This window comes from Rhinatrema bivittatum, chromosome 10 (genome assembly GCF_901001135.1).
Source record: "Rhinatrema bivittatum chromosome 10, aRhiBiv1.1, whole genome shotgun sequence".
In the NCBI taxonomy this organism is placed as follows: Eukaryota; Metazoa; Chordata; class Amphibia; order Gymnophiona; family Rhinatrematidae; genus Rhinatrema; species Rhinatrema bivittatum.
The window spans coordinates 97302122-97314822 of record NC_042624.1 but is presented as its reverse complement, the minus strand read 5'-3'; the positions used below and the strand labels follow the sequence as shown (position 1 = coordinate 97314822).

The 12701-nt window shown below is 41.5% G+C and overlaps 1 protein-coding gene across 1 annotated transcript in view; it reads right to left on the bottom strand.

The window, feature by feature from the left end:
* The window catches only part of ANKRD13C (ankyrin repeat domain 13C), a 66558-nt gene that overhangs the window by 18206 nt on the left and 35651 nt on the right, over positions 1–12701 (bottom strand). The window contains exons 10-11 of the mRNA XM_029617876.1: positions 4995–5074; positions 661–759 (exon numbers count right to left, since the gene is read on the bottom strand). Of these exons, the coding sequence (XP_029473736.1) occupies positions 661–759; positions 4995–5074 (179 nt within the window). The remainder of the gene's footprint in view (positions 1–660; positions 760–4994; positions 5075–12701) is intronic.

Sequence of the window (12701 nt, the reverse complement as noted above, 5' to 3'; positions counted from 1 at the left end):
AGCTCCTTTGAGCAGGGGCCGTTTCCTGTGTGTTTCTGTATAGTGCTGCATACATCTAGTAGAACTATAGGACCAAGTACTAGTAATGTGCCTGCTCCACCATGGCAATTTTAGGACCCAGAACTGAGGTTCGAGCAACAGAGAAGTATTTTTTCTTTCTATTGCCTTATTAAAATGTTCTATAATCAGACGTGAAATGCCTAATGCTCTTATGCATTAAAAAATTGGATCTGAAATAAAAAAATGTAAATTGAAACCTATGAGTAAACTGATATTTCATTACATGAAATCATATCTTTTCAGATATAATTTATTCTTAGTACAACTCTGTATAAATATATTTCTGTTACATTAGGGTACACAGCAGGACCACACTGACCCATACAAACTGTTAAATGTGCACATGCCACATTACAAAATTCCCAGTTATGTTTTTATTCTGAATCAGACTTCATGGGTCATCCATGACCAATATACTACTCATTGAAGAGGACAATCAATTTTTTATTCTGCTCGGACACACGGGATTTAAGTGCGTACCTTTCAAAAGAGAAAATTAAATGTGTTCTATTTAATTACATCTTTATAATCAACTTTCAAGAACAGAACTCCTATATTAACTGTAAACAGTTGTCTTTCCTTATTTAGCAATAAACTTACGAATCGATTCCCAGAGGAAACTCCTGACTCATGGCTATCGTTGCTTTAAAAGTTTTCTTGCTTTCTTTGCAGACCAGTTCCCTACCCAGATGAGGAGCTCTGAAAAAAGAAAAAAACAGATTACAAACCTTTCAACAGGATTTTGCTTCTATTGCCAAACAAGTTAAATAGAAATGAAGAACAAATAAATAAAATCAGGCTGACCTAGAGGGATGGACCCGAGCTCAATTTCTGGCTCAGGTCTTCATTTCCCAGCTCATCACCTAGTGGGATGAGGGGAAAGGGAGAACCTACGAATTGCCATGCTGGGTCAGACAAGGTCCATCGAGCCCAGCATCCTATGGCCAATTCAGGTCCCAAATACCTGGCAGATACTCACTCCCAGGATAGCAGGAGCTTCCTTTAATCTACCTCCAGGAACTTGGCCAACCCTCATTTAAACCTCGCTATGTTAGTTGACTTGATCAAGTTCTCTGGCAACAGATTCCACAGCGTGAAAAAGTACTTTCTACTATTTGTTTTGAATGTGCTGATTATTAGTGTCATGGAGTGTCCCCTTGTTTTAGTAATATTTGCAAGGATAAATAACCGTCTTTTATTTACCTGTTCCACCCCATTCATAATTTTATAAACTTCTATCATGTCCCCTCGCAGCCATCTCTTTTCTAAACTGAAGAGCCCTAGCCTGTGTAGCCTCTCATCATAGGAGAGCTGTTCCATCCCTTTATCATGACTGTCTCCCTTCTCTGCACCTTTTCTAGTTCCACTATGACCCTCTGGAGATGGGGCAACAAGAACGGAACACAATACTTGAGGTGCAGTCGCACCATGGCTCAATACAAAGGCAATATAATCCTGTTTCACTTTATGTCCTTTTTAATATTTATTGCCAAGCCCTTCACCAATTTGATCCATCCTATCACTGCAATATAATTTGTACCCTAGATTCAGTGTCCCATTGGTAATTCTCCTTCCACCAGGTGTCTGAGATGCCAATTATATCTACCTCTTCATTCTGCCATCTTGTTTTTTTTTGTATACAGACATTTCAAAGCATGTTTTTGTTTGTATTAACTTATCAGCTGAGGAGTAATTTGAAATCCTTCGGCTCTTTACTTAAAGGCAGCCAGGCTACTTTAGCACTTATTGCAACCTATTAGGATACCCTAAATTTCTCTGTTTCGTTTATCCTTCAAAAGATACATCATTCCGAACCATGCACTTCTGAGAGAGAGACTTGTTTTTTTTCCCCATCCCTCCACCAATTTGAGCTGCTCTATCATAACAATATAATTTATAACCCTGATTATCACAAGGTCCCAATGGTCATCCTCCTTCCACCACTCCTCTGAAATGTCTATAATGTCAATATCCTCATGTACTGCCACACATTGTAACTCACCAATCAGAGGGGGTAATTTTCAAGAGGATTTACATGCAAGTAAATGAGCTTTTGAAGACTGCTACAATATATCTGTTCCTTTTATACACACAAACTCTTGAAAATTACCCCCTTACTGTTCAGACTTCAGGCATTTGCATACAGATTTTAAAGGCTGCTTTTTATTTGTACTTTCATTTCTCTTTCTATTCACACATGGTCTAGGCAGTTTAGAGTTATTCACATTTGGGCTACTTCATCTTTAAACACAACCTCTCTGCTGGGACATTCTAACTTCCCTGTTTAGCAGGTATCTTTGAAAGCTACATCCCTCTGAACTATACACTTCTGAGCCCCTGTCAGCTTTCCCCATGATCCAGTTTAAAAGCTGATCTAGCTCCTTTGTAAAGGTTTGTTCCAACAAGCTTGGTTCCACTTTGGTTAAAGTGAGCCCATCCTATCAGAAGAGGCTCCCCCCTCTCCAGACTACAGATTGACACTATGTAAAAAAAAAACCAATAAACCCATTCTATATCATTGTTCAAGCCATATGGAATGAGATTATTAAGAGTGTAAATCCATTTTTGCTACCTCATAAGATCGTATATAGTGTAAGACTGTATTTACTTATCCCGTGGTTTTTGTAATCACTTCTCAAGGTTAGGCTCTTTCCTTTCAATTTTCCTTCGCTAGCTCTTTACTTTCCCTCTTTCCTCTCCCTCCTCTTTTCTAGCCTTCTCCCCCTCCCTGTTCATTGTAATTTCTCCATCTTTATTGTTAACTGTAAACCAGCGTGATGTTTCATACGAATGTCGGTGTATAAAACCTTATAAATCAATAAATAAAATTCCCCATCTTGGAGCTTTAGCAGGAAAATCATGTATGCCCAACATTTTTATAAAAATTGCCTGGATGGACCCAGTTTATTATGAGAATTTGAAAAAAAAGATGTGGCCATGTAATTCTCTTAAAAAAACCCAAAAAAACCACAACCCCCCCCCCCCCCCCCTCACCAGTATCCTTGTTGTTCTTGGTATAAACCTAATTTTTAGAGGGAAAGGGGCAATAAGGGATGGTGGGGCCAAGGGTGGGGGCCAGGCCTCTACAGTGCAGCTTGGCAGGGCTGAGTCCACGAGCTGCTATGCTCTCAATGCAGCACAACATTTCTGCTGCCATGTGGATGGTGTCTATCCTCAGCTTGAAACGGCCATCTAACCTCCGACTCTGGACCAGCATTCTTGGCACAGGGTCAACCAAGGTTGGGCAGGATGTGGCAGCCAATAGACGCACTGGGAAGGGGAGCTGGAGCAGAACATTCCAGTGGATTTAAAAAGCCAAGGGCAGGGCACTTCGGCCTCTTTTGCTGAAGGAGAGAGCATTAATCTGTCTCAGGAGCTGCATGCCAGAATTCTTCCATTCACCTAGCCTAACCAGGCCTTCACTTCCAGCACAGGAAGCTTGTCCACCATATGCTGAGATAGAGAATACTGGCAGGCTGGTGTCAGCATGGAGGTAAATAAGGAGTTACACCAGCGAGCCTGCTCTCTATCTCCATCTGCTGGTTGGCGTGCATAACCCGTTTGTCTGGACTGGTCTGACTGGATGAGGAGGAAGTGAAGCTTGTGCTTTTTGGCAAGTAGATGGAAGAGTGCTAGATAGCAGCAGCCCAAGTGGACTTGAAAGTCCACCAAGGAAAGTGGGAGAAGTATGCAGATGGACTGCAACCTCCCCAATTACCAATATATGTGGTAACATTCCCTTTTTAGGGTGACAGACGAGCAGGAAGGAGCGCTTCCAACTTCACTGGAGCCAGCCTCTACTAGACTGTGGCACAATAAGCCTTATTTATTTTACAGCAATTTCTTACCACCCAATTGCCAAACACCTGTTCTGGGTGGCTTACAATTTCACATACACAAATCAGAAACACAAAATAAAAAACAAAAAAACCCCTATTTCATTCAGAAGTTTCCACTACTTAATTCTTAAAATCCCTGTTCTTGCCCAGTTCAGCAACAGCAGTCCTAGACTGGAACCCGGTACACCTGCATTATACTTCTGGCCACTAGGTGTCACCACTGCGATGACCAAGACTCCCCCTCCTCAAGGGCTGCAAACAGGGATCTGCAACCTCCTCAGTCCCAGCTCTCCCAAGGAGCAGAAACTGGGTTCGAGACCTGAACTTAGGTCTTCCACATTGTGGCAAGCAGCACAGCTAACATTCTTAAACAAGAGACAACACTTCCAGTATTGAGACCCCTTCATTGTAGATAGGACTTTTGGCTAACACTGAGCAGACTCCTTTCCATGCACATTATTAAGTTACACGACAGTGACGCACATCTCATTACTAAAAAGATGAGTCAAATTAGTGCATACTCTCAGATGGCAAAACACAAAACTATTTTGGTGGTAGCAAGTCATAGGACACCTCATGGGTGAAGGCCAAAATCCTGTTCAGTAAGACAATATGAAGAGTTTAAAAATCATCTTCTGCTGACCCAGTCTGCAACACTGCACAGCTTGGAGAGAAGGCTGAATAGCTTTCTGCAAACATATGCAAAGACTTCCAAAGTGGCAATGGTTGCAAGAGAGGGAGCCACAAGATCTATCCTGCTCTTATCTTCTCTTCCCATGCAGCATGTGTTTCACATACCTACAGTACCTGAATATAATCCACTTTGACGTGCTGAAAAAAGTGCAAAAAGCGGAATATAAATCAAAATAAATGCATTCAAATGCATACATAAGTACCAGGTCTGCAATGTGAACTGCAATGCAAGTCTGCAACATAAAGCTAGTTGCAAGTAAAACTCAGGAAGAAAAACCATTCTACAAGAACACACAGACCAACAGCTTGCTAACAAATATGAAAAGGCTAAGACATACCTTGACGTGCAATACATTAAAACGAGAAATGAAAAGTAGAAACATTCCCCATCTAAATACATACTTTCCGTTTTCAGCAGAGATGTACTCTTCCCATGTAATCGTGTTGGGTGAAGGGGGAGTCAATGACTGTCTTCTCACTGGCTATAAATAAAAGGAAGGGAAAAAAAAAGAAGAAGAAGATGAGCAGCAGAATTTTCCAATTTATGTCATGAGACTCTTCAATATTTGGGAATCTTATAAAGAAGCACTTTAACACTCAGAAGTCAACCAAGGTGAAATGCCCTTCCCAGTGGCAGATAGACAGCACTATAAGAGCTGAAGTGCAACCCTGAAAAACAGAGTTGCTTACCTGCAACTGGTGCTCTCCATGCACAGCAGCATTAATAGTCACACACGTGGGTGACGTCACCACACGACAAACAGTATGGAGAGGGAACAGCTAGTGGCTGGAACAGTCTAGAATGCTTTGCCCACATGGCCGGGAGCACTGCATCCAGCAGTCCTCAGCTATGCTCCCTTAGTCTATAAAAAGCTAGCTTACCAAAAGGAGAGAGGCAACTGAACTTTATGGGGAGATAGGAGGGGGTACGTGACTATTTCTGTGGCCAGCAGGATTAACGTCAGTTACATGGATAAGCAGAAGAAACAGTCACATGAACGAACCATTGTGTTCACATCCCCTTCCTACCCCTTGTGCACAGCAACCTGCGACTCGGGTGCAGATGACAACATTATTCTGCTTTGTTAAATCACAAATTGATTGTGAAAAATTGCAAAAGGATCTTGCAAGATTGGGCATCCAAATGGCAGATGTGGACAAGGGCAAAGTGATGCACATAGGGAAAAATAATCCAGCTATGGTTACATGAACTTGGGTTCTATATTAGGAGTCACCACCACCCAGGAAAAGGGATTTGGGTGTCATCGTGGACAATATGTTGAAATCCTCAGTTCGTGCCTCAATAAACTGATTAGTGTATAAGGTGCCACCCGCCTCTTGTCATTTTTGCTACACTGGACTATTACAGCTCTCTCTCTGAAGATCAGTCAGGATTTATCCCAGACAGATGAGATGCAGTTGATACTCAGGGTGCTCAATTTTACTCGAGTAGCACAGAGGGATAACTCAACAATTTTACATTTATTGATGCTGAAAAAGCCTTTGACAGAGTATAATGGGGGATTTGCTTAATTTGCTGGAGAAAATGGCAGTGGGTGATAAATTTTCTTAAATGGATTAAACTATAACACCAGAAACTTGTCTAACTATAAAAAAAGAGGAAAGTTGTCCCACCCAGCCCCATCCCTCCCTGTACTCTCCAGTTCCGTCCTTTTACTTGTACTCTTCAGCTCTGGCCTACTCTCCATCTTTGCTGCTCTCTTGTTATTGTCCAATCCATTTTCTACTACCACATATGGAAATAAAACTCTGCCCCTTCTCTGGCTGTACTCCGCTCCCACCCCCCTCTCTGAATAGTCAATCCACTCTACTACCACACAGTGCACCTGAGCTCGGCGTGCACACATTCCTACACTTCAGAGTATTTCCCCGGGCTTTTACTACTAATGTAAAAATAAATGCAAGTTACATGATACTTTTCCTCTGTTCAGAGGTATGAGACAGGGATGCCCACTATCTCCTCTTATTTGCACAGACAGTGGAACCATTGGCAGATAAGGTCCAGAGAAATACAGATATTAAGAACAGTCAGTGTGGGGACTAAGGAATATAAGATAGCACGCTGAGAATGACAGGTTTATAGTAGAGCTACTGCACATGTGCAAAACATTTTAGACTATTCTGGCCAGTAGCTGAACACCCTCATCTATGCCTGATTATCGATCTTGTCCAGAGACAGAGAAAATACATTTTAGAAAAATTCTCTATGATATAGAACTTGATAAGGACCAAGAGAATTCTTGGCCTCATCCTATTGGTGCTCCAACATTCCCTGAGCACCAATAGGATGAGGCCTACTATCGAGGCACTTGAATGCTATAAACTAGCAACAGCGGTCAACTTATTGTATGCAAATTTCTATCATGCATATTGGAACATAAGAATTGCCATACTGGGTCATACCAAGGGTCCATCAAGCACAGTATCCTGTTTCCAACAGTGACCAATCCAAGTCACAAGTACCTGGCAAGTACCCAAACATTAAATAAACCTCAAGCTACTATTGCTTATTAATTAATAGTTTATGGATTTTTCCTCTAGAAACTTATCCCAACCTTTTTTAAATCCAGTTACACTAACTGCTATCACCACATCCTCTGGCAATGAATTCCAGAGCTTAACTATACGCCAAGTGAAAAATAATTTTGATTTGTTTTAAATGAGCTACTTGCTAACTTCATGGAGTGCCTCCTAGTCCTCCTATTAATTGAGAGTAACCGATTTACATTAACTTGATCAAACCCTTTCATAATTTTATAGACTTCTATCATCTCTCTCCCTCAGCCTTTCTTCATAAGGCAGCCATTCCATAACCCTTATTTTGGTGGCCCTTCTCTACAATATCTCCAGTGCACCTACATCTTTTTTGAGATGCGGCAAACAGAATTGCACACAGCATTCAAGATGTGGTCTCACCATGGAGCGATACAGAGGCATTGTGACATCCATTGTTTTATTTGCTATTCCCTTCTTGATTTCTAACATTGTTTGCTTTTCTTAATCGCAACAGCACACTGAGCCGACAATTTCAATGTATTATCCACTATGACAATGAGATCTCTATTGTGGATATCCTGAAAACCAGCCTATTTGTGGCTCCTGATGAGCAGAACTGGCCACCCCTAGTCTAGGAAGTAGCCTGGTGCAAGTCCCCAACTACAGAAAATGCAACTTTTTACTGTGAAGTTATTTATTCTTTTCCAGGGTGCATACTATCTTATTTAGTACTACCTCGTTAAGGGAGTAAATTCGATTTGGCTTACACAATGCTCTTATAAATGATAAAGGTCATCTTATATAAATGAGATCTTTAGGTTGAGTATTACTACATAAAAGTCAGCACAAGGCCGTTTTCCAGCTGCAGTAAATCCAGCTCTCCTTAAGTCAAGTTAGCACTCACAGAGAGAAAACCAAAAGGAACTATACATTGTTCATCCCAGTAAAATATATTGGAGGTGTCAAACTGGAGTTCCTTGTTTGAATAATCTATGTGTTGTATGACCCTCAGCAAATCTCAAGCACCCTATGATCAAAGCCCTGGGATTAAGGTCTTTAGGGTAAGAACACTAGAAATCAATTTACTTATTTGCAGGAGCATTGCACTTTTTTTTTTTTTAATTATAAATCAGAGACAAAACAAAAATGTTTCTACTTGCTAATGAGGTTTCTTGAATTTCTACCAGAATAAAACAAATCCTGGGGTGACTACCCTTTCATTATGTGGAGGTAGTCACCAAAACTTAGGCTGACAAGGTAATTCTCAGAAACTCCTCTCCATTTTGTTCCACAAGTGGCTTTGTTGATCCACATGAAGAATCAAAAGATAGAGGGAAGGAAGAACTATCTGGCATGGAAGCTAAACTGCACAATTTTGATGCTAAGAGCGCTCTGGTAAATGTAAACCATTTCAAAAAAGAGCCCATGCTGTAAGGGTGCAGCTATTTCCTGGCTGGAAAGAGGCAGTGACAAGAGCTTCCATGCACACATTCATAGCGTATGGCTAACTATTCAGGTCTCTTCTTAAGTGTCTTTTGCAGGAGGGTTGTGTCTGCAGTAATAGAAGATCACTCACCAATGATGCTTTGTGAGTTTCTGCTAAGGCAGCTCCCATAGCCCGGACTTTTCACAGCGTAACATCTGAGAAAGGACTTTTTTTTTTTTTTTTTAACCTATTAACGAAGCTTCTCAGGAGTTACATCAGAATAGCCCAGATAACCTACCCCAGGGAAGGGGAAAGAGGCAGGGCTTTCAGGCTAGTTGTACATACAAATTTCATTCTACCTCGTTTTCAACTTGTGCAGCAAAGAGACGTAATTATGTAGTTATGTTTTTTCAGCTTGGGAATACACGGCAACTGAAGCAGAAACATGCCCTTTTATACAGGAAGTAGGCATGTGCCTGAGGGTTTGGTCCAACTCCACCTAATGAAAGGAAAGACGACCCAGGGACCGGGTCCAAGAAAACTTTTTTTATGCCAGTTTTGTGCATACCCTTTAAGATCATTTTATACAAGCTTCCCTATGCCAGCTAATTACGCATTTGTTCTAACAGCTCTTTGCAGTGTTCCTTTCAGCAACATCCAATCTCTTTAAGCCATGATCATTTTCAATAACCCCGTGATCTGTGTCAGCATTCACAAAAGCTGACAGCCAGAAAGCCTGCGCCATCAGAAGTCAGTCTGTCTTTTCACCAAAGGTAACCTATTAGGATCAGCTGCTAACTGCTTTAACCTAGAATGCAAATTTACATCAGGATTTAAGGAAAATGGATTTGCTAAGTGCAAGGTTTTCTCTTTATTAGCTCTTACTCCAATTTTTTAGTTCACTCTAGAGTCTGTCTCCAACATTTTACTACCAATAAGCACTCAAATCAAAAGCAAAACAGTTTGATTCCCAGAGGATACAAAAGGAATCTGTGTACTCTGTATACCACATGGTATTTCAAAACATGTACAGGACAAGTAACAATACCCACCCTCTACTACTGACAAATATTGTCAAAGGGATAATTTATAAGAGGTCTTTCAGCAACCTCCTAACCATTCCCCTGGAAATTCTGAGAACAGTCATAGTAGCAAAAGTATCACAGATTAGTTCACTGGATGTGACTGGCCCATACCGGCTCAGTTTATGCAATCTGATTCCAAGCCAGATGAAGTAACACTCTTCTGAACACGGGTGCTCCCTTTGGTTCAGGGAAATTATGAGAGGAGCAGCTTTACTGAATGACTAATAGCTTTGCAGTATAAATATGAACATTATAAACATTCTTTAATGTGTATTAGGAAAAGAATTTTATAATTTCATTCCATAACAAGCCAGTTTTGTCAGATTCAATGGGAATTATAAATTCTCCTAGTGATCCAACAGAATCCTATCACAAAACAAAACTTAAGAAAAGTGAATGTCCATTACAAATGTATGAAAACCAAAGTAGAACTGTCAGAGCAGTGAAACAATTCAACTTAAAACTTTTGCCAAAAGGATGGAAGGTCATCATGCACCAAGTACAAAAATGTAATTTTTAGATACCTCAATGAAACATTCTACTTCACCCATCCATATAGTCCAGCGAATGAAGGGCCTTGGAAAAAAACTAATGCTTGTAGTTTGCTGACCCTTCTAATTGAAGTGATAGTAACTAAGAACATTATAATCCAAGTAGGAAACTTCAAGGAAAGATTCCAGTGGCTCGTAGAGAAGTTTCATAGTTGTGCTAAGGACGTTAAGAACCCAGAGGCTGTGTGTGCTACAAGCCCGTCGTTAATTTGAATACCAGAGAATGGATGAAGGGAGATTGGCTGTCCATCCTCTTGAGGGTAATAAGCAGTGATGGCACCAAGATGCACTTACACTGATGTACCAAAATCTAATGAGGAGAGGAGGAACAAGTAATGAAGCACATTCTTGGGATAACTAAATGGGTCCATAGAGGTCACTTGACACCAAGATGAGAAATGCTTCCACTTAAAGCTGTACGCCCTTCTGGTGGATGGCTTCCCAGCCAAAATCAATGTCCTTAATCTCCCTGGATAGTTACAAAAAAAAAAAAACATATCACGTGATCAGCAGCCATGCTGTCAAATTGAAGTAAGGGAGGCTCGGGTGACACAGGAGACCCCCCCCCCCATCAGTATTCATAGAGCTGGCTTAGTTCCAGGAGGAATCTGAAGATAGGTTATCAACTTGATGACACAGAACATCTGGCTGGGTCAAGCTGGAGTAATGAGGATAATACATGCCCGGTCCTTGAGTACCTTCTGAACTGTTCTCATCACCAACAGAATGGTGGAAACGCTTCGATGAATGGAGCAGAATTTAACGACTTTCCTATTGCTTACCGAGGAAAAAATAAATAAAAAAAAATCAATTGACTGTTAACCCAAAAGGTTGAATAGCTTGTTTGCTATCCCTTAGCCAGAGACAACTCATGGGAGTTGCAAAACTCTGCTGAAGCCATCTGCCAACATGTTGAGATTCCAGACAGAAAAGAAGCCTGAAGGAAAGCCCCATGATTAGAGGCCCACTCCCAAATTTTCTGGGATTCCTGGCAAAGGGTCCAGGACCATGGGCCTCCTCGCTTGTTTATGTAAAACATCGATATATGACTGTTGATTTGGATCAGAATTCTTCCCATGAAAGAGGTGACTAGTATAGCTTGTAGCTCTAAGACGGTAATCTGGAACAGACAATTTGTTACTGACCAAATTCCCTGAATCCGGGAGGAGCCTTGTATGGGCAGCCTAACCTCTGGTGGACACATTTGTTGCTAGTCTCACCTGATGAGGTAAAACTCAGAAGGGAACCCATCTCTAGGATCACAGGTTCAGCCACCAATGGATGGATATTTCAATCTCTGGGGTTACTCCAAATGGAAAGCAGCAGGAGCTGATGCAGCTGATCCTAGTGGAAGCAGAGGAGATAATGGAGAGCTCTTATGTTCAGGCAAGTCTTGGGAACTACATGAATTGCTGTCATGTGCCAAGGACAACCAGAATGGTTTGGGCCAGAGTTATACCTTGCTGCTACAAGTTCTAATTCAGTGTTCTTAGGCAGATTGCCTTTTCCAATGGTAGAAGAGCATGCGCCTCTAGCAAATCTAACCAAGCGCCAATGAACTTGATTCTCTGGATGGGGGATGACATTTGACTTTGCAAAATTGACTATAAATTCTAGGACTGAGTTGCACAGTCTTCATCAAGAAGTCTAGCACCCCTGCTTAAGACGACCAGTCAGCCAGGTAAAGAAAAAAACAAACATCCCTCAATGACAAATATGTGCTGCCACTAGTGTCAAGTATTTTTTTTTTTAAGTCTCTTGGGGCTGCCAAGAGGCCGAAGGGGAGAACCTCATATTGGTAGTGTTTTCTCCACTATGAATTTGAGGTATTTCCAGTGAAACAGATGAATGGGGATGTGAGCATATGAAACCTTCAGATCCAGAGCAAATATCCAATCTTCATAAATCCGAGATGTCTCAATCCCCCTGATTTCTTTGGGATAAGAAAATAGCGGTAATAGAACCCCTTCAGGAGGCACAGGCTATTACCCAGTGACTGAGAAGCGACTCCATCTCAAGAAGTTGGATTGAGTGAAATAGATCTGGATCAAAGGCCAAATGTTGGAGAAGCAGTGGTGCCTGGGAGACATGCAAACGATAACTATTTCACAATTTTGAGGACCCAATGGTCTTTGGTGATCTTGCTCCACTCATCGAGGAACAGCTAGATCTTTATTCCTACCAGAGGAATTGATGTCTGAGGGTTGGGGCTTGTCAAAAACTAGGCCCCGGTTTGGACAGACTGTTGTGATGTCTTAGACTAATATCTCGCACGTGAGTGTCCACTGGCCAGAAGCTACTGTTAGGGCAGCTGAAGGGACGGTTTGGAAGAATGTGTTTAAAAGCAAAGTAAGAACACCTGGGAGGAAGGAGGCTGGTTGGCTCCTGCCAACAGGGACTGAATGGCAATATGTTGTTCCTTAATCTGGGCAACAGTTTCTCTAACTTTGCCCCCAGGATACAGGATGTTGGTCCACTTGTTATGACATCCTCTTGCAGACTGCTGGCTCTTAATCAAGTATCCAGCATG